The 23,516-nt window shown below is 39.4% G+C and overlaps 1 protein-coding gene across 1 annotated transcript; it reads left to right on the plus strand.

Moving 5' to 3' along the window:
- The first annotated feature begins 270 nt into the window (after positions 1-270).
- Positions 271-23,079, plus strand: LOC102953201 (heat shock cognate 71 kDa protein-like). The gene is given in 3 exon segments (XM_042959602.1): positions 271-415; positions 474-556; positions 22,101-23,079. Coding segments are annotated over 3 exon segments (1,143 nt in total). The 3' UTR covers positions 23,016-23,079.
- Positions 23,080-23,516: the final 437 nt, after the last annotated feature.

Consider the following 23,516-nt stretch of genomic DNA (forward strand, 5'->3'; position numbering starts at 1 on the left):
AGTCTTACCAACCAATCCCAATTATTTGGTTAATTTCCTTAATAACATTTCCTCTCAATGGATCACAAAATGTAAAAAGTTACTTCCAAATATTAACAAAATTATTAAAAACTTTCTGTATTATAGGTTACTGTGATTTAATGTGATTTCCTCTTGTTGCACGTTTTATGAACTTTTTGCAAGTAGCAAAAATATGTGTGCACAGTTGTGTTAGGAGACAGAAGGTAGACCGCTGTCTCTACAGTATTCATAGACCTTTGCGGGACTAATATGAAGCCTCCTTCATTAGCAGAAATGAAACTCAGAACCTGGCAAGGTGTTCTGGAGGCAGGTCTCCAGGTGCAGAAGGTGGTTCTCTGGTTCTATTCTTTGAAGGCGTTCAGGATCACCACTGTCACCACTGAGGTGACTATGGGTGTGTGTGTTCCACATTAATATGCTTATTGAAGTTGGTCCCATTTCTTTTCAAACAGGGGGTGGAGATGAGGCTAGAAGTTTGATTAAAGGCTTCAGGAAAACTACACAGAAAGAGAAGCAAATAGTAACCAGAAGCAAGGTAATCTTGTGTCACACAACTCAACTTTTCTCACCTTCTTGTCGGTCTTCTCCTCCGGGAAGCTCCCTTGCCTGTTCTTGTCTGCCCCCACCACCCAGAACCAATGTTCTGTATCTCTACCTAAACTGTCCAGGTTCAGGAAGAGGAGGATTTGGGTGGGAGAGGGCAAGAGAAGCTTCCCTTCTCATCTGTGCTGTTTCCTTTCTGAGCAAGAACCCTTCTCGGCAATTACCATCAAGACTGCTTTAACCTAGGAGGTGGATCAGAATCACCTGCAGGGCTTGTTAGAACACAGACTTCTGGGTCTCCATCACAGAGATTCTTGATTCAGTAGGTCTGGGGTGTGGCTGGAGAGTTTGCCTGTCTAACAATTTGGAAGATGCTGGTGTTGGTGCTGATTTAATGTAATTGATGTCTGAGAACCTCTAACTTAGGCCAATATTCATTAATAATATGCTTTTAGAGTATACCTCGGAAAGCACAGGGATGGAAGTTCAGGCTGTGGATCTGTTGCTGTGGCTTCTTGAAGTCTATGCTGGGGAGAAGAGAGAGGAGGGAAATGTAGGCCCTTTTGCCTATGTGGCCCCAGTGCCTTAGGAGGGGTGCAGGATGGCTTCTATGCAGCACCCTTGGAAAAGAAATTCTGCATTTCTTAAAATGTCAACATAAATTTATCGGAGAACCAGAAATTCACCAATTTGACCCGTCCCCCACCCACCCCCTCTCTGGTAACCATCAGTTTATTCTCTATACTGAAGAGTCTGTTTCTTGTTTGCGTCTCTCTCTCTTTTCTTTCCTCCCTTTGCTTGTTTGTCTTGTTTCTTAAATTCCACATATGAGTGAGATTCAAGAAACAAGTTATTTGAAAGTAGATAAAGTTCAATAGTATGAAACTGTCCAGAGTAAAAATAAATAAATAAATCAGGAAATCTCATGTGTGTTTCCTTCAAAGCATGGCCTTCAGTAGAAACTGTGATCTCTTAGCATTTTTTTTAGAAGGCTTTTAAAACTTCATTTGTAGGTAGTAAATTGGAGAGAACAAGACATGCCACGATAAATGACATTTTGTGATTGAGAGAAGGGTATTTTTCAGGGAATATAAAAAAAATCAATCAAACGAACAAACCGAAAATGCCTGGATAGTCCACTTCCCAAATCTCACAATCTAGAGTGCAAGTAGAACATAGGGTAAGAAATGGAGCATATGGCAAACAGTAAGCAAATGCTATGAAAATCAGTGCTTGGAATTAGTAAAACACAAATAATTCTGTTCAAAATATTAATTAAACTAGTGGCATTTAGGCAAGCTTTTAATATGCTGGAGATGTGCAGCAGACACTGATTCTAGATGACAGAACATTTGTAAGTGGTTGTGAGTAAATTTTTATTATTTATTTAACTTTGGTGCTTGCCAGACGGGCTTTGAAAATTATTGCAGCAAACTTTGTTCTAAAAGGACCCTTTTGGGGCTCCTGAGTGGCTCAGTTGGTTAAGCATTTGACTCTTGATTTTGGCTCAGGTCATGATCTCACAGGTAGTGAGATTGAGCCCCAAGTCAGGCTCTGTGCTGAAAGTGTGGAGCCTCCTTGGGATCCTCTCTCTCTCTCTCTCTCTCTTTCAACCTCTGCCCCTCCCCTGCTCTCTCTCTCTCTCTCTCTCAAAACAAATAAATAACCTTGAAAATAAAATAGGTGTGCTTGGGTGGCTCAGTCAATTGAGCATCCGACTTTGGCTCAGGTCATGATCTCATGATGAAGAGTTCAAGCCCTGCATTGGGCTCACTGCTGTCATTGTGCAGCCCACTTTGGATCATCTGCCCCCCTCTCTTCCAACCCCTCCCCCACCCGCTCATGCTCTCTCTCTCTTTCTCTCTCAAAAATAAATAAATATTTGAAACAAAAATAAATATTTAAAGCAAAAATAAATAAAATAAAATAAAATAAAATAAAATAAAATAAAATAAAGTAAAAAAAAAATGAAATAACCTTGTTGGCATCACATGTCTTGCCACTTTAGGCTGTGCCTCCCTGAAGGACAACAGGCTGTTGTGATTCACAGTACCCTGATCTGAAGAATCTGAAAAGGCCATTAAAATTGGAAAAATGTTTCTTTTAAGAATGACTTTTTGGTAAACTTTCTAGTGATTACAATCTTTTTTTTAATACAAATTCCCACACCCATTTCTTCAGAAAGCCCTAAGACGCTGGATTTCTTTGTGATGTCCTGAGAAGGCTGTCCCTAATGATTAGATTAACACAATAAAGCTGTTCTCTGAAAATATCTTCAAATACTTTCCTGTGATTTCACACCTAAAATCAATGACTACCACGAATGGATTAGCATTATTATTTAACAGTAAATGAAATGCGCTGCCAAGCAGGCAGTAGACAGAGACTTTAAACACAGATTACTAAGTGAGGGCAGTCAATCTGAAAAGGCTTATGTTAATTGGAATTAACATCAATGGATTCAGTTTACCAGTTATGAAATACATATTTCATCTTAGACAAAAAGAGGATAAATGGGGGCTATTATTTAGAAGAGACACTAGTAAATAATGACAGGAGAAGTTTGAAAATGAAATAATAGAGGGGTGCCTGGGTGATTCAGTCAGTTGAACATCTGACTTTGGCTCAGGCCATGATCTCATGGTTCGTGAGTTTGAGCCCTGCGTTGGGCTCTGTGCTGACAGCTCAGAACCTGAAGCCTGCTTCATTTTCTCCGTCTCCCTCTCTCTCTGCCCCTCCCCTGCTTGTACTCTGTCTCTCTTTCTCAAAGATAAATAATCATAAAAAAATAAAAAATGAAATAATAGAAAACACTCAGTGAAAGAAACCTTGGCTTGCTCTCAGACAAAAAGTTAAGTGAAAAGTTCCAGTGTGTTTGGAGGGACAATATACAATAAAAAAAAAATCCAATTCAGGGGTGCCTGGGTGGCTCAGTCAGTTAAGAGTCCAACTCTTGGTTTGGGCTCAGGTCATGATCTCATGGTTTCAGGATTTCAAGCCCTGTGTTGGGCACTGTGCTGACAGTGCGAAGCCTGCTTAGGATTCTCTCTCTCTCTCTCTCTCTCTCTCTCTCTCTCCCTCTCTCTGGCTCTCCCCCACTCAGGCTGCCTCTGTCTGTCTCAAAAATGAAAAAAAAAAAAACAGTTCAATAATATGTACTAAATCTAAATATTTAGACAACTGGGAGCTTCAGAATTAAAAGAAACATTGGAGATCATTGACATATACACATTTACATGAAGCAGGAAACATTTATCTCAGCTATGGATAAGTCAAGTGCACAGGAAGTTCAGCAAGGACGTCAGGGAATTGAAGGACTCAGTTAATGAGATTAAGCTTATTATCAGACACCAAATCACATTATTGTCAAACACAGGCTGGTCATTTTCTAGTGATGTTGGAAACAAGGAAAATGGGAAATTAAATTTCCTTTCAACTTAGAGCCCATTGACAAGTCCTTGGACAGAAAGAGTAACCTTCCCCTGGGAGCTCAGCTGCCTCAATGATGACACTTTGCTAAGAGCAAAAGGGAATCTTAGCTTAACATTATCCTGACCCCAGGATTCCGTAAGTCTACTTGAACATATAAAAATTCCTTCAGAAACTTCTTTTATCTCTACCCCCCCTGTCCAAAGATACATGTTGGCAATCATACTCCAAGCTTATGGCCCCCTGATATATGTCTGACAGGTCTCATGAATGAGCTTTTCCTAAACAGTAATAAATGACCCTTTCCTAACAGCAACTTGCCCCTCCAGATCCTGGAAACCTTGCTTCTAAAATACCTTAGAGACTTAAGCTATCCCTACCCACCTCCAAACCTGAAGGTATATAATCAGTCACCCATCACAACCCCAGTGCAGCTCTTTCTGCCTATGAGTCCTGTCCTCTGCTTTAATAAAACTACCTTTTCACGCCAAAGATGTCTCAAGAATTCTTTTTTGGCTGTCAACCCTGAACTCCAACACTCCAACAATATCATTTGGTGTTCTAATGTCGGGTTGAGCCTTCTCATTTGGACTCTGAGCCTTGGTGCAAACTTGGTGAGTGCTTTCTCTTCTCTTCCTTTACTTTCATTTCAGGGGCTTTTCAAGGACTATGGTCTTCTTGGAACACTTTCATGTCCATTGCTCAGGCTGCAGTCCTCTAGCCCTGGCTACTCTACAGAAAGGAAAGGCTGCCTGTTGGCTGGAAGTTAGTTCCATGGCTGGAATGGTAATAATATCCAGAAACTTGATGTCCTCTCTTTATTCCTGTCCTTATACAATGTTGTCTGTCTTGGGCATGGGACAGCCACCTAGGTCACCAGCATAGCTGCCAATCTTAAGACTCCTGTGTGATGTGTCCTCCTGATTGGTCTAATGTGATCACCTCCACATCTCTGGTCTAGCTACTTCTGGCCAAGAGACCTCCACTGGGAGCCAGCCAAAACCAGTATCTGATTCAATTAAAACCCAAATGGGAAATGTTTCCTAAGGAGTTGGCTGTAAAGACTACATGTGCTGGAATGTCACTTAGACCAAAATGGATTTCTATCTTTACTGTTTTCTGTCAATGTCCCCTACAAAATTGAGTAATTTCTCCTTGTAAAACTTTTCTAGTGTTTTCCATGTGTTAAAAAACAGCATAACCTTCACAGCAAGGCAATAGTGAGGCTTTCATGGGAAGGCTTAGACACGAACCGAATGGTATTTCACTCCATTCACCAGGCACCCACCAGGCCTAGGATGCCATGGGGAAGTTTGGGGGGACTCTAGCATCCCTCCTATGGAGCCTTTATGGCAGAATGTGATCAATAGTGATTTTCATCCAAGGGACACCTTTGGTCATTTTTGACACACAGAACCTCTGCTCCTATCTTGCATGAGGCGAGGTGCCTCCAGAAGGCCAGAACACCACCCAGGAGTTGGGGGGAGGGGATTTTTGGTAATGGACCTTCTCTTCTTCATTTCTCGAGTACTCATCCTTGGAATGTCTTTTAACCCGCTGGAAACAATTCAGATTGCAAAATTTAAAAAAAGACTGATATTCTGCAACACTGCATGACCTCTGTAAGATCTATCAATGGATCTCTTCTGTAGGGAACAGGGCAAATGGATGGTGGTTCCCTAGGTCCAGGCCTTCAGGCCTGTAAGTCAGGACCTGGAACTAAGGGCCTCTTGCAGAACATATTTGGTCAGTAACCATACCAGTAAACTCCCCCCCCTGATATATTGGATGATAATTATCTAAATAGGCCTCCTCCTGATAGAAGCCAGGTTGCTGGAGGAAACACAGGCCATTCCTAGCAAAAAAGGATGTTGACTCTCTCACTGTTGCTCCTTCTAATAGATGTGGGGGCTTCTCCCTCATTCATTTCCTGGGTGAATGGCTATAACTGGAGCCAACTGAGGTTAGTCTCCCTTGGACAGGGACTTTAGCCAACATTATGAAGCAGCTGCTGAGACTCCCTTTGTTTTGGAGAATTCCCTGTTTTCTCTGGCTCAACATGGACTGCGTATTTCCAATTTTGTGGAAAAAAACAAAATGGCATCTGCTCCTCTGTTCAAGCAGTGAGGTTTAGAACCAGGAACCCTCTTTCTCTGCCTTCTGGAGGCACCTCGCCTCTTTTGCCTCCCCCTCTCTTTCCTCCTCTTTCTGTACCACCTTTGGTGTGGCCTATAACCAGTTACTATACTATCCTTGGTAACTGGTGCCATTGACTCTTCCTTCTACCCTTGCCGTCAAGGAGCAAAAAACACCCTCTTGGACTTACACTGTACACTTCAGATTTCCTCACAGGTGCCCCAGGTAAAACTGACATGGGAACAGATTTGATGAGGGACCATAAGGCAAGCTGAGGGCCAAGCATAAGCTAGCACAACCCCCTTCCCCCAGGTGGGATATTTGTGACATTTCTCAGGCATTCTTTGCTGCCCAAGAAAAAAAGAAAGGACAGAAAACAAAGGGTTAAACTGATAGAATCTCCATCAGTTTACAAATATTTTAGTAATATTACAAGAAAATGGCAATCTTATCAATAGCCTAATCTCCAGAAATTCTCTGTCTTAATGATAATGCTTTGCTAGAGGGAAAAACAACATTAGCCTGACAATAGCTATGCCTCCAGTAATCTGTGAATCTTTTTTAGCATATGGAAATCCCTTTAAGAAACTTCCTTTAGGGGCGCCTGGGTGGCTCAGTCGGTTAAGCGTCCGACTTCAGCTCAGGTCACGATCTCAGGGCTGATGGCTCAGAGCCTGGAGCCTGCTTCCGATTCTGTGTCTCCCTCTCTCTCTGCCCCCCCACCCCCGTTCATGCTCTGTCTCTCTCTGTCTCAAAAATAAATAAACGTTAAAAAAAATTAAAAAAAAAGAAACTTCCTTTTGACTTTACCTCCCCCAACTCCACAGTATATAATCAGTCACTCTGCACAACCCCAGTGCAGCTCTTTCTACCCACAGGTCCTATCCTCATGCCGTAATAAAATCACTTTTTGCACCAAAGATGTCTTCAAGAATTCTATCTTGGTATTTAATCTAAATGAAACATTTATTCTACCAAGGTTTGCTGAAGGTCAAATAAGCTCATGTTATCTTTTTTGCTATTTGTCAGCAAAATGATGACTTAAAATAATGGCTAATTTTGCCTCTCTCAAATTTTTCATGGGTGATTGTTAAGATAGTCTTTGGTAACCTGAAACTTTAAAGTTTTGCTTGGATAATAAATTGGATTGAATTAGTTGGACCTCTAGGTCTTTTCCAAATGTGATAAAGTGCTAAAGCATTGATTACTGAACATAGGTTTGCAGTTTTGACTTATTGTAAAGAAACTAAGGATATTTGGGTCTATTGGAAAACATGCTTTGTGCTTAATTGATTCACAAATTTGCCTTCCAAAGAATTCTGGTTTAACAGTTCACAATTGGTTACTACTTAGTTTTCATTGGAGATTAAGGTTTCTAAGAGCTCAAAATTCTGCTTTGGATCATTGGATCTGCTCTTGGATCATTGGTCTGCTCTTGACAAGAAAATGTAAACAAAATTGTGTTTTCTTTGACCAGAAAAACCAGTTTCTATGGTGTGACGTTATCAGGTCTTTAATGATCTGTAATCCTATTTAGGCATGTGTTTTAAAACTTTCCAAGGTTTTAACAAACTTCCCCAAGATTTAAATTGTAAATGAAGTCTCTGACTAATTAGGCTTATTTATTTGGTATGTTATGTTCTTGTATAAGGTCATCACTCTATTCTGATTATTAAAATGTTTTATGTCAGAGAGGCTCCTGAGTGGCTCAGTCAGTTAAGTGTCTGACCTCAGCTCAGGTCATAATCTCACAGTTAATGAATTCAAGCACCACATGGGGATCTCCACTGTTAGCACAGAGCTCGTTTTGGATGCTCTGTCCCCCTATGTCTCTGCCCCTCCCTTGATTGCATGCAGTGTGTCTCTCTTGAAATAAACTTTAAATAAATAAAACGTTAAATGTCACAGAAATAACTGAATTTCCTTGTCAACTGCATCATAATGAACTTTCTTATCTCCATTTCTGAGTTATTTGTCATTTATAGTTATTTTTATGTTTAAGATCATAAAACTGAAATGGGTAAGAGTTTCCAGAACTAACTAAAAGCTGCATTCAAACTGAGCAGGAATTAGTAACATGGAACTAAATGAACTGCAGAAGATGATTATAGTTTTGTGACTTTTGTTGGAAACATTGCTGGTTCTATAATGTTTGTTCATCCAGATTAAGGAAATTTCTCTTAGGATATCTAAGACTTATAAAAATGTGACAAAATATTTGTGAACAAACTGAAGCATTTAACTTTTCTCTCTACCTGAATGCTTTGAAATTCAAAAAGTCTCAGTGAGTATTCTTCCATGGCAATCACAGTTATTTGCATAAGTTAATAATAACCAGTTCTCTTTGCAACAGGACACCACTGGAAACACGGACTATTTTACCAAGGCTTTGACTGTAATGTCATAGTTGAGAGAGACATGCATAGACCCAGATATGACCAGATAGCTTTAAGGAATTGAGGTTGGCTTTATGAAATGGAGCCATAAAACCCCATTGTTGGCCTGTTATGTTGCTTACCCAGTAGCCATGCCAAGTGAGTAAAGAATGTCACTTCCTGGCAGGTCTGGATATCATGGGGACCTTGTGAAGAGGAATTTGCCCAAATCTACGGGTACTGCAGACATGTCTGGTGGCAAGTACTTGGCTTGGTTTCTGGCCTAGAGAAGCTACTAAAAGTTAAATCTAGATTCCTTATGAAAAATTCCAGCAAAGCAAATTTTAAAAGATCTATATGGCCAATCAGTGTTCTTGCTGAGCTTATGTAAATAATTAGGCCAAGTTTGCTAAAACTGGACTTATTTTACAAACGAATTAGTCTTGATTTGACTACCACTGGAGATAATGGTGTTTATAGAGAGAAAAATTATGGTTCAATAACACACCTTTGCCAATGTTAAATTCTAGTTCTGATTATCTTTGAGTGTTTCTTGTTTGCCTAAGCTAGACAACTTGAGGTCAACTTCAGAGAAATTGCTACAAAGGCTCATATATAGACAATCTTCATGCTTGTTATTCTGTGGGGATACTAACAGGACCTATGGACATATGATTATTTGAACAGCTGGAAAATGAGATGCATTCTCCAACAATTGTATAATTCAACTATCACCTTGACCAATTTTATGTGGCTGGAATGATAAATTTGTTCCTTAAAAGCCAGAGCATACCCTACTCCACCGGGTTAACTATGGACTTGTGGAGATAATGGGTGACCCCACTTTCCTTATAACTGGATGGAATGATGCCTTGGGGATGCCCTTGTCTCTCGAGACAAGTGATTTGCTAGTGATTCCTTGTAATTAGGATATTGTTAGCATCAGGCCTCGAAAATGAGGTCTTCTTGATGGTTTTATCTCTTAGCCATATTTGTCCCACGAACTACCTCTATTGATGTACAATTGCAAATATAGGCCTTAGCCAAGTGTATAACAGGCCCCTCCCCCGGTAGAAGAAGCTTCAAAAGTTTCTATGGGACAGTCCCTGACAATAAAGAGTTCACATCTGTTCCAAAGTGTCTTAGAGACTAAAGGCCACCAATGGATGATAGGAGGCCAACTTATTAAATAGCAGGCTATGCCTATATATATGCCTGATTTAAAAATTAAACTGTCAAACTTTAAGTCCAGCTACCCTTGTGCCTGGGGCTGACCATCATTATTCCATGTTAGAACATAACTGCTCAGAGATTACTGATCTTGTTTATTCTAGGCGATCAAACTAAAAAGACTCCCCTATTAAAAATGCAGATGACAGTTGGTTTACTGATGGCAGTAGTTTAGGCGAAAGGGGATTAGAAATTCTGGGTATGCCAAAGTCAGTCTAACTCAGACAGTTGAGGCCAAAGCCCTCCCAGAAAATATATCTCCCACAAAAGCAGACTTAATAACACCCACTCGTGCTTTACAATTGGCAAAGGACCTCAAAATTAATATCTGTACTGACTCTAAATATGCCTTTCCAGTCCTCCATGCCCAGGAGGTAATTTGGAAGCAAAGGGGATTATCATCAAGCCTGAACACTCCAATCAAATATGGGTCCAAAATTATCACTCTTCTTGTGGCTGTACACCAAATTAAGGAGGTAGCTATAATTCACCTCAAAGGACATCAAAAGAATATGACCTTAGACTATGAAGGAAACAATATTTTATAGACTGTGCAGCCCAGAAGACAGCACAAAATAGCAAATATTAAGTCTTATACCAGTTTTAACTCCAATAAAGTCCATAACTCCAGTCTATTCAGACCACAAAATTCACATAGTGCAGGAATGAGGATATTAAAAAATGAACAGGACTGACTTGTTAATAATGAGGGGAAAATCTTTATACCCAAAAAATAACCAATGGAAGGTAATAGAGGATTTATACCAGTTCACTTATTTGAGCCAAAAGGCCACTGAGGTGACAAAAACCTGCTAAGAAAAATTGTCCCTAGATTTGGTCTCCCTTGGTCCCTACAGAATGACAATGGACCATCTTTTTATTGTAAACATAACTCAGCAAATAGATAGGGCCTTAAAAATTAATGACTATTTGCATTCAGCCTGGCATCCAAAATCCCCTGGAAAGGAGGCCCTCCAAAACCAATGGCCTTCAATCTCCTGACTGCAGTGAAGGAGGCACAGAATTGACTGGCTCCTAAGGGGATCCAATGGCTATGCAGCTCTTACTTGTGGCTATAGCTCCCCCTGGCTGGATAGGCTGCTGTCCTCTGGGTTTTGCCTGGATGCACAGACGCATTATTAAAACCATTATCAGCCAGCCAACCTTCCACACTTAAAACAACGATGGACATGTTCTGTGTTTCGTTGGCATGACCACCTAGCATCTATCTTTGTTCCCTCTTTGGGATTAGAGGATGTTGTTTGGCACAGGAAGCTCTTCATTCGTACACAAAGGCCTAGATGACACTCAAAATAACATCTCCCTAATAAACACTAAGTAACACAAATGCATAAAGCAGTTTTACAAAATGGAATGGCATTAGATGCTTTAGCTGCAGCATAAGGTGGAACTTGCCCTCATAAACACAGAATGCTGTGTGTACATTCCAGACAAGCACAGAAATAATTCTGGGTTTCTATCCGACATGAATACTCAAATCAGAGCTCTAAACCACCCCTCTCTTTCCTTTACTGATTTGTTAAACTCCTGGACTGGAAGAGGATTTTTGTCAACTATCAAAGGACTTGTATTTGGGCTTTTCTTTTTCTTATTCTAATTATGTTTTGCTGTTTTCTCCTATGTCTCTCCCTTGGTGCCGAGACTCCTTCACTGCCATAACTTCAAACTGACAGAGAATGCTTTCTACTCGGGAAGATCCATACATTCAGTCTCCCTGGGATTCAACTGCTTCTGCCTTTCATAACTCCTACATGTATAAGCCCCCACTGACAAACGTTGACCCATAATTAGGGACATCTCTATGCCTCTCATTACCAGGAAAAAGTTACATAAAAAGAGACCTTCCACCCTCAGCAACCTTGAAGATTTAAGGGTCAAAATTGTGCAGGGGAGAATGATGTGTAAAACAAAGGCAAATGAAAAATTAAATTTCCTTACAACTTACAGCTCATTGACAAGTCCTTGAGAGTGAGCTTCCTTTGGGACCTCAGCTGCCTGGACAATGACACTTTGCTCAGGGCAAAAGGCAATCTTAGCTTAACATTATCCCAACTGCTGCAATCTTGGAAGTCTACTTTAACATGTAAAAATTCCTTTGGAAACTTCATTTATCTCTCCCCATCACCACCCACCCCCCAAGATATATGTTAGCAATCATACGCCAAGCTTATGGTCCCCTGATATACATCTCACAGGTCTCATGACTGAGTTTTTATTAAAAAGCAATAAATTTCTTACTTGACACATCCCCAAGGGCAAGGGAATTAAAAGCAAAAATGAACTATTGGGACCTCATGAAGATAAAAAGCAAAGGAAACAGTCAACAAAACTAAAAGACAACCAACGGAATGGGAAAAGATATTTGCAAATGACATATAGAACAAAAGGCTAGTATCCAAAATCTATAAAGAGCTCACCAAACTCCACACCCAAAAAACAAATAATCCAGTGAAGAAATGGGCAGAAAACATGAATAGATACTTCTCTAAAGAAAACATCCAGATGGCCAACAGGCACATGAAAAGATGCTCAGCGTCGCTCCTCATCAGGTAAATACAAATCAAAACCACACTCAGATACCACCTCACGCCAGTCAGAGTGGCTAAAATGAACACATCAGGAGACTATAGATGCTGGAGAGGATGTGGAGAAATGGGAACCCTCTTGCACTGTTGGTGGGAATGCAAACTGGTGCAGCCGCTCTGGAAAACAGTGTGGAGGTTCCTCAAAAAATTAAAAATAGATCTACCCTATGACCCAGCAATAGCACTGCTAAGAATTTACCCAAGGGATACAGGAGTGCTGATGCATAGGGGCACTTGTACCCCAATGTTTATAGCAGCACTCTCAACAATAGCCAAGTTATGAAAAGAGCCTAAATGTCCATCAACTGACGAATGGATAAAGAAATTTTGGTTTATATACACAATGGGATACTACGTGGCAATGAGAAAAATGAAATATGGCCTTTTGTAGCAACGTGGATGGAACTGGAGAGTATTATGCTAAATGAAATAAATAAGTCATACAGAGAAAGACAGATACCATATGTTTTCACTCTTATGTGGATCCTGAGAAACTTAACAGAAGTCCACGGGGGAGGGGAAGGAAAAAAAAAAAGAGGTTAGAGAGGGGAGAGCCAAAACATAAGCGACTCTTAAAAACTGAAAATAAACTGAGGGTTGATGGGGGGTGGGAGGGAGGGGAGGGTGGGTGATGGGTATTGAGGAGGGCATCTTTTGGGATGAGCACTGGGTGTTGTATGGAAACCAATTTGACAATAAATTTCATATTTTAAAAAAAAGCAATAAATGACTTCTTCCTTTAAAAAAAAAGTTTATTTCTTTATTTTGAGCAAGTGAGCGAGAGCGAGGGAGAAGCAGAGAGAGGGAGAGAGAGAGAATCCCAAGCAGGCTCCACACTGTCAGTACAGAGACTGTGAAGTGCCAACGGGGGGCTCAACCTCATGAAAACTGAGATCATGAGCCAAAATCAAGAGTCAGATGCTTCATCAACTGAGCCATCCAGGTGTCCCATAAATGCCCCATAAATGACCTTTCTTAACAGTCCCTCAAGGTCATGGAAACCTTGCTTCCAAAATACCTTGAAGACTTACGCTATCCCTAACCCCCTCCCTACCTGAAAATGTATAATCAATCACCTGTCACAACCTCAGTACAGCTCTTTCTGCCCACAGGTCCTGTCTCCGTACTTTAATAAAACCATCTTTTTGCACCGAAGATGTCTTAAGAAATCTTTCTTAGCCATTGGCTCTGAACCCCAACACTCCAAAAACACATCACTAGGACCTAAAGAAAGTAAAAAATAATGCAACGTGTTGTCACAATAAAAATATTAGGGAGAGAGTCATGGTTAAAAGGAAATATTTAATCTGAGAAAGCATACTCTTTATATGAATATAAGCAATGCCATTGTAAATGGGGGAATTCCTGGAAGCATTCTCTTTAAAACGAGACAAAAGGACAAAGATAGTCACTATCACCGCTTCCACCCAATATTGGATGGAAGTCTTAGCCCACACAATTTATAAACATATTTGTGGGAGGAGTGAAGAACACAAAAGTATAGGACTGGCAGGAAGACAATAAAACTGTTCATACAATGAGATCTTTAGGAGAAGATTGTATTAACAAAAACAAGCTATATACCAACAAACCAATGGAAAAAATGGGAAACGGGTAGGAAAATGCACTCAATATTTTTTGAAACCTAAAAAACCTCAATTTCTGCTCCTTGCTTACTTCATTCCACGTTTATTGCTTGCTCGCACTGGATTTAGTAACTTGAATTTATCACTAGTCTTCCCACTTTAGCATCTCCACCCACTACACCCTAATTTCCTTTGGAGTCTGCCTTCCAAGGCCACTTCCTCACCCTAGTCTTAGATTGTCCTTCATTATCCATTCCCTTAGTCCTTCCCCCTGTTTTCTTCTTCACAGCCATAACCCAAATTGTAGCTACAATTCCTGTAGCTATCTGTTCTGTGCCTCCTTCCCTGACGATAGCCTTCAGCAGGTGGGAATGAAGTCTGTCTCAATCCTGGCTACCCCTCTGTACCCAGAACAAACTGTTAATAAGGAAATAAGCAATGAAGTAATCCAAGAATGCCCTCAGATGTATTATTTGTAGCATTGAAAATATATTTACACATTGAAAGGCCAGACATCTCAAATCATAGTGACAATAATCCCAAGTCAAAATATTGTCCTCTCGTAGATTGGAATTGAAATTAATCATCTATAACATCAGGGAATCCTAGAGAAACCTTAAGCCTATGGCATTTAATTTTCATTCTTAGCTTTCCATTTATGCATGACTTCCACTGATTGCCTGTTGTCTCCAGTTACTGGATGGTTAAAAGTGTTATTATTAATCCTCCAGCCACGGATTTTTCAAATCAGAACTATCAACATTGGCAATGGGATCATTCATTCTGGTGGGGCTGTCCTTTGTCTTTTAGGATGTTTGAAGAATCTGTGACACTTCTACCCACTAATGCTAGTAGTGACCTCCAGCTGTGACAACCAAAAATATTTCCAGACATCAACAAATGTACCCTGAAAGAAAAACTCCCCCCCCGGAAATACTGTACTAGGAACTATATACATATACACATATGGATACATATCTTATATACATATATACATATATACATATATACATATATATATATATATATATATATATACGCACACATATATTACATTGGATAAGATCTTTAAAATTGTTTAGATATTCTAACTGGTGTTTAAAATCTAGAACATATAAGGGGGAGTAACATAAAAGAGAGTCCATAGAAAACTTGCTTTGGAAAATATAAGCATACCAGTGAATAGGTAATATTTTGAACAAATTAGCTATAGTCTAGTACCCATTTTCTAGGAAAAGATACTTTTGTTGATACATACAGAATTACATATCAGTATTTAAGGATAGGATGCCAGAGAAAATAATAGCCTCTACAGCTTGTTCTTACTGTCATTTGAAGAATGATGTTAGTACAAATTTATTGAGAAAGGGTGTCAGATTACTCTGAACCTTCATGAGGCAATGTTCCCTTCCCTCCATATAAGGAGCATCTCTAGACTACCCTAGGTCTCCAAAAGTGTACAGATCTTCCAAGCACAAGGCTACAAAAATCACACGATTTTTCTTGATTCTTTTTGATTCTTGCAGGCTGCATTCTTTCTGTAACTGTGATTTTTGTTTTTCATAGGATTAGACTAATGCAGTGTTATGCATGATTACCAGATGCCTTTGGCAGTGGACTTAGGTCAGGGGAAAGACTCATAAAGGAAGAGTTCCAAGTGCCATGATAAATGCTGAGTGAAGGAGTGATCTTTTTCTTTCTAATATGATTGGATTGAAGGAAATCATAGTACTGTTACTGTTACATTGTTACCTTTCCATATTCAAAGTACATGCCCCTCCTCTCCCAGATTTCCTTAGATTTTCTGCTCATATTTTGTTTCTCACTAATATTTCCTTTCAGATTTTCTCAAGTAAGGAGATGTTGAATTTAAGCTCCCTCCCCACCTTAACAAAAGAGCTTGCTCATAGGTTTCAGAGCCCCTAACAGCTCAAAAGGTTTAGAAGTCTCAAAGACCAATATGTATTTGGTGACTGAAAGTTAAATCTTATAAAATCATAGACCTCAAAGACATAGATATTTTTAAAATTCTATTCAAACGGGCAATACAAAATCAAAGAGATATGAGGAAATTTGACCAAAACACACCTCTATCAGGAGTTGAGCTGAGAGCAGAAATGTTTTCTGATGTAGAAGCAGCCATTTTCTCTTATAAACACCAATGCTACCTATCCCTCTCTCTGGGAGATATGAAAATTATTGAACCTAATGAGTCAGATTCCAGAGCATAAAAGTTGAAGTCCTTTAACAGACACACCATGTCATTGCCAATTTGGAAACAGAAGCAGGATGTTGTCACATTTTCAACTCAAAAAAGAATAATACATAGGTGTGCTTGATAAAATTTGACACATAAAATTAGCTGCCTGGATGACTCAGTTGGTTAAGCATACAATTTGAGCTCAGGTGAGTTCAAGTCCTGCATCAGCCTCTGTGCTGACAGTGCAGAGCCTGCTTGGGATTCTCTCACTCTCTATCTCTCTCCCTTCCCCAACCCACCTTGTGCATGATCTTTCTCTCTCTCTCAAAATACATAAATAAACTTTAAAAATTTTTTGGTACTTGGAGGGGCCAACACGGTGGAAAAGCATGGAAGTTTTTTTTGCTTCTTTTGTCTGTGAAATACAGCCAGATCAACACTAAACCATCTTGCACACCTAGAAAACTGATTTGAGGATTAACACAACAATCTGCACAACCTGAACCACAGAACTTGGCAGGTGTGCAGTGTGGAGAGGTGAACTAGGGGAGAGAGAGGCACGGAGGGCAAGGAGCTGTTTTTGCTTGTGGAGAGAGGATGGAGATGGAGTGGTGGGGGGAAGGGGGAGTATGGGAAAGCATCCCCCACCCCGCCCAGAAGCAGCTGGAGAGAAAGTACACAAGGGACTGAACAAAAAAAGAGAGAAAGTAAAAAGGAGAAAGGAGTGGGTCTAAATTCAATTAAGACTCTATAAACAGGGGGAGCGCAGAGTCTGCAACTCCACAGCTAGATACCTCGTGGTGCTCTGGTGGAAAGGGTGAATACCCAAGAGCAGAGAGCAAGGTCCAAGGGGTCCTTGGACCACACAGGAAGAGGCAGTTCCCCTGCTGGGAGGACATTTGGTAGAGGCTGTGTGGCCACCCCACAGGCAAAGGTCCCAGCGGACCCTGGAAAACAACCACATTCACTATGGTGAAGCCTGGTGCCAGACGTGTGTGGTGATTTTCTATAATCCCTGAAATGCTGCTGCTGCAATATCGTGTGAAAATTTTCTGGGGTGGGCTGGCAACCAGTTGCAGTCTCTGGGCATCGGCAACAGCACAGTCCCGTGAATGTTCCTGGGTGTGGCCAGCACCTGGCCATTGCTCGGTGAGACCCTCCCCCAGAGGGACAGAACAGGTCAAAGCCACAGTCCCTCAGAAGTGAGGGGTTGGGAAACAGCCCTATCTGAGATAAAACTCAGGAGGGAGGTGCCACCTGCAACCTGACGGCTTGGTCATGGACAGTGTAAAAGCAGGGAGTGAACAGAAGCTGGAGACAAAGGAGGGGTGCGCAATTACTGGTCAGGGAGAACAGAATTCTGATACTAGAGACTGGGTAAGCTAGGTGATGCCATTTTCACAACCCCCCAACCCCCGCACATGTGTATACACACCTACAAGTGCCACAACAATCCACCCCAGTAAGCTAACAGCACCATCTAGTGGAGAATGGAGCCGTTACACTGAGCCCCACACAACTGGGCCAAACTCGTTCTTCAGGAACACCATAAGTCTCTCTGCCTGCTTAGTTTATGGACTATAAAGTGCTTCATAGTTTGACTTCTAGGGGAAACTGATATAATTTCAATCGTATTTCAGTCTGTTTGCTGGTCCATCTATTCAATTTTTTTCTTTTTCTTTTTCTTTTCTTATTCTTGAATACAGAAAGATAAAATATTCATTTTTATTTTTCATTTTTATTAAATATGTTTCTTTAATTTTTTTCTACTATATTTTTTGTAAAATTCTCAAATTCTATTTTACTTCCATCATTTTATTTTATTCTATTTCATTGTATTTATTTTTTCAAATTTTCAAACGTTTTCCTTTTTTTTCTTTTTTCTTTTTTTCTTTTTTTATCTTTACCTTTTTTTCTCTAATATATCAAGCTCTTTTCAGCAAGCAGACCAAAACACACTAGGAACTAGCATCATTTACTTGGTTTTTTGTGTGTTGTTTTTTATTTGTTAATTTTAATTTTTTACCTTATTAATTCCTTTTCTTCCTTCAAAATGATGAAATGAAGGAAATGATGAAATGAAGCAATTAACCCCAAAAGAAAGAACAGGAAAAAATGACAGCCAGCCAGGGACTTAAAGCAAGATGTCTGAACCAGAATTTAGAATCACAATAATAAGAATACTAGTTGGGGTTGAAAATAGATTAGAATCCTTTTCTGCAGAGATAAAAGAAGTAAAATGTAGTCAGGATGAAATAAAAAATAATTATATATATATATATAGCTAATTATATATATATTTATAATTATTTATATATATAAATTATATATAATATATAAATTATATATAAATCATATATAAATTATATATATAAATCATATATAAATTATATATATAAATTATATATATGTAATTATATATATATATATATAAAATTAGCTATATATATCAGCTATAACTGAACTGCAATCTCAAATGGATGCCACAGTGGCAAGGATGGATGAGGCAGAGCTGTGAATCAGCAATATAGAGGACAAACCTATGGAGAAATATGAAACTGAAAAAAAGAGGGAGACTAAGGCAAAAGAGCATAATTTAAGAATTGGAGAAATCAGTGACTCATTAAAAAGAAACAACATCAGAATCATAGACATCCCAGAAGAAGAAGAGAGAGAAAAGGGGGCAGAAGGGTTATGTGAGCAAATCATAGCAGAAAACTTTCCTAACCTGGGGAAAGACAGACATCAAAATCCATGAAGTACAGAGAACTCTCATCTGATTCAACAAAAATCGACCACCAACAAGGCATATCATAGTCAAATTCACAAAATACTGTGGCAAGGAAAGAATCAGGAAAGCAGTAAGGGAAAAAAAGTCCTTAACTTACAAGGGAAGACAGATCAGGTTTACAGCAGACCTATCCACAGAAACGTGGCAGGCCAGAATTCTAAGAGTGGCAGGATATATTCACTGTGGTATATTGGAAAATATGCATCCAAGAATTCTTTATCCAGCAAGGCTATCATTCAAAATAGAAGGAGAGATAAAACTTCCCAGACAAACAAAAAACTAAAGGACTTTGTGACCACTAAACCAGCCCTGCAAGAAATTTTAAGGGGGACTCTTTGAGGGGAGAAAAGATGAAAAAAAAAAAAAAAAAGACCAAAAGCAACAAAGACTATAAAGGACAGAGAACACCACCAGAAACTCATCTCTATAGGCAACATAATGGCAATAAATTCATATCTTTCAGTACTCTAAACATCAATGGACTATATGCTCCAATCAAAAGACATAGGGTAACAAAATGGATAAGAAAACAAGATCCATCTATATGCTGTTTGCAAGACACCCACTTTAGACCTAAAGACACCTTCAGATTGAAATTAAGGGATGGAGACCCATCTATCATGCTAATGGTCGACAAAAGAAATCAGAGTAGCCATACTTATATTAGACAATCTAGACTTTAAAATAAAGACTGTAGCAAGAGATTAAGAAGGGCATTATATCATAATTAAAGGGTCTATCCACCAAGAAGACCTAACAATTGTAAACATTTATGATCCAAATGTGAAAGCACTCAAATATATCAATCAATTAATTACAAACATAAAGAAATTCACTGATGATAATACCACAATAGTAGGGGACTTCAACACCCCACTTACAACAATGGACAGATCATCTAAACAGAAAATCAACAAGGGAACAATGGCTTTGAATGACACACTGGACCAGACGGACTTAACAGATATATTCAGAACATTTTACCCTAAAGCAGCAGAATACATATCCTTCTCCAGTGCACATGGAATGTTCTCCAGAATAGATCACAGACTGGGGCAAAAATCAGCTCTCAACAAGTAAAAAAGATCAAGATCACACCGTGCATATTTTCCGACCATAATGCTATAGAACTCAAAATCAACCACAAGAAAAAATGTGGAAAGATAAAAAATACTTGGAGACTAAAGACCATCCTACTAAAGAATGAATGGGCTAACCAAGAAGTTAAAGAGGATATTAAAAAGTACATGGAAGGCAAGGAAAATGATATCACCCACCACAGCCCAAAACCTCTGGGACTCAACAAAGGTGGTTATAAGAGGGAAGTATATGGCAATCCAAGCCTTCCTAAAGAAGAAAGTTCTCATATACAAAACCTATCCTTACACTTTAAAGAGCTGGAAAAAGGACAACAAATAAAACCCAAAACCAGCAGACGACAGGAAATAATAAAAATTAGAGTAGAAATAAATGCTATTGAAACCAAAATAACAGTAGAACAGATCAATGAAACCAGAAGCTGATTCTTTCAAAGAATTAACAAAATTGATAAACCCCTAGCCAGTTTGATCAAAAATAAAAAGGAAAGGACCCAAATAAATAAAATCAAGAATGAGAGAGGACAGAGATCACAATGAACACAGCAGAAATACCAACAATAATAAGAAAATATTATGAGCAATTATATGCCAATAAAATGGACAATCTGGAAGAAATGGAAAAATTCCTAGAAACATATAAACTATCACAAATGAAACAGGAAGAAATAGAAAATTTGAACAGACCCATAACCAGTAAGGAAATTGAATTAATAATCAAAAATCTCCCCAAAAAGGAGTCCAGGACCAGATGGCTTTCTAGGAGAATTCTACCAAACTTTTAAAGAAGAGTTAACATCTATTCTCTTGAAGCTGTTCCAAAAAATAGAAATGGAAGGAAAACTTCCAAACTCTTTCTATGAAGCCAGCATTACCTTGACTCCAAAACCAGACAAAGACCCCACTAAAAAGGAGAACTATAGACCAATTTCTCTGATGAACATGGATGCAAAAATCCTCAACAAGATCCTAGCCAACCGGATTCAATAATACATTTTAAAAAATTATTCACCACGACCAAGTGGGATTTATACCTGGGATGCAGGTTTGGGTTCAATATCCGCAAAACAATTAATGTGATACAGTACATCAATAAAAGAAAGTACAAGAACCACATGATTCTTTCAATAGATGCAAAGAAAGCATTTGACAAAACACAGTATCCTTTCTTGATAAAAACCCTCAAGAAAATAGGGATAGAAGGATCATACCTCGAGTTCATAAAAGCCATGTATGAAAGACCCAACTCTAATATCATCCTCAATGGGGAAAAACTGAGAGCTTTCCCCCTAAGGTCCGGAATGAGACAGGGATGTCCACTGTCACCACTATTATTCAACATAGTATTGGAAGTCTTAGACTCAGCAATCAGACAACACAAATAAATGAAAGGCATCCAAATCAGTCAGGAAGAGGTCAAACTTTCACTCTTCACAGATGACATGATGCTCTATACAGAAAACCCAAACGATTCCACCAAAAAACTTCTAGAACTCATCCATGAATTTAGCAAAGTCACAGGATATAAAATCAATGCACAGAAATCAATGCACACCAATAATGAACCAATAGAAAGAGAAATCAAGGAATCAATCCCATTTACAATTGCACCAAAACCCATAAAATACCTAGGAATAAATCTAACCAAAGAGTTGAAAATTCTATACACTGAAAACTATAGAAAGCTTATGAAAGAAGTTGAAGAAGACACCAAAAAATGAAAAAAATATTCTATGCTCCTGGATAGGAAGAACAAATATTGTTAAAATGTAAGTACTACCCAAAGGAATCTACATATTCAATGCAATCCCTATCAAAATAACACAAGCATTCTTCACAGAGCTAGAACAAACAATCCTAAAATTTGTATGGAACCAGAAAAGATTGCGAATAGCCAAAGCAATCTTGAAAAAGAAAACCAAAGCAGGAGGCATCACAATCCCAAACTTCAAGCTGTATTACAAAGCTGTAATCATCAAGACAGTATGGTACTGGCACAAGAACAGACACTCAGATCAACGGAACAGAATAGAGAAACCAGAAATGGACCCACAAATGTGTGGCCAACTAATCTTTGACAAAGCAGAAAAGAATATCCAATGGAATACTTCTACAAGACTTTTTCTATGGGAAGGAACTGAATAAGAGCATCAACCCTGATGAGGCTGTCACTTATGGTACAGCTGTCCAGGCAGCCATCCTTTCTGGAGACAAATCTGAAAATGTTCAAGATTTGCTGCTGTTGGATGTCACTCCCCTTTCTCTTGGCATTGAAACTGCTGGTGGAGTCATGACTGTTCTCATCAAGCACAATACTACCATTCCTACCAAACAGACCCAGACTTTAACTACCTATTCTGACAACCAGCCTGGTGTGCTCATTCAGGTTTATGAAGGTGAGCGAGCCACGACCAAGGGTAACAACCTACTTGGCAAGTTTGAACTCACAGGCATACCTCCTGTCCCCCGTGGCATTCCTCAGATTGAGGTCACCTTTGATATTGATGCTAATGGCATTCTCAATGTCTCTGCTGTGGATAAGAGTACAGGAAAAGAGAACAAGATCACCATCACAAATGACAAAGGTCGCTTGAGCAAGGAAGACATTGAGCGCATGGTCCAGGAAGCTGAGAAGTACAAAGCTGAAGATGAGAAGCCGTGAGACAAGGTGTCCTCCAATAATTCAGTTGAATCTTATGCATTCAACATGAAAGCAACTGTTGAAGATGAAAAGCTTCAGGGTAAAATCAATGATGAGGACAAGCAGAAGATTCTGGACAAGAGTAATGAAATAATCAACTGGCTGGATAAGAACCAGACTGTAGAAAAAGAATTTGAACATCAGCAGAAAGAGCTGGAGAAGTTCTGCAATCCCATCATCATGAAGCTGTACCAGAGTGCAGGAGGCATGCCTGGAGGAATGCCTGGAGGTTTCCCTGGTGGTGGAGCTCCCCCCTCTGGTGGTGCCTCCTCTGGGCCCACCATTGAAGAGGTTGATTAAGCCAACCTGAGAATAGGTCTAGCATTGTTCCACACAAAACATTTGAAGGACCCAAATTTGTAACAAATTCTATGGCAGTGAAGTTGAGCTTATATAGTTAATAAACTGGGCATTCTTGATACTTGAATATGGAATATGTGCACAAGAAAAGGAAATGCAACATTGCACTTTATAAGCACTGTATTGTTAAGTGGAAAATGCAATGTCTTAAAACTGTATTTAAAATTGGAAAAAAAGGGGGCGCCTGGGTGGCTCAGTCGGTTAAGCGTCCGACTTCAGCTCAGGTCACGATCTCACGGTCCGTGAGTTCGAGCCCTGCGTCGGGCTCTGGGCTGATGGCTCAGAGCCTGGAGCCTGCTTCTGATTCTGTGTCTCCCTCTCTCTCTGCCCCTCCCCCGTTCATGCTCTGTCTCTCTCTGTCTCAAAAATAAATAAACGTTAAAAAAAAATTAATTGGAAAAAAGAAGAATATCCAACAGAATAAAGACAAGTGGTGCTGGG

Source organism: Panthera tigris, chromosome D1 (assembly GCF_018350195.1).
Source record: "Panthera tigris isolate Pti1 chromosome D1, P.tigris_Pti1_mat1.1, whole genome shotgun sequence".
In the NCBI taxonomy this organism is placed as follows: Eukaryota; Metazoa; Chordata; class Mammalia; order Carnivora; family Felidae; genus Panthera; species Panthera tigris.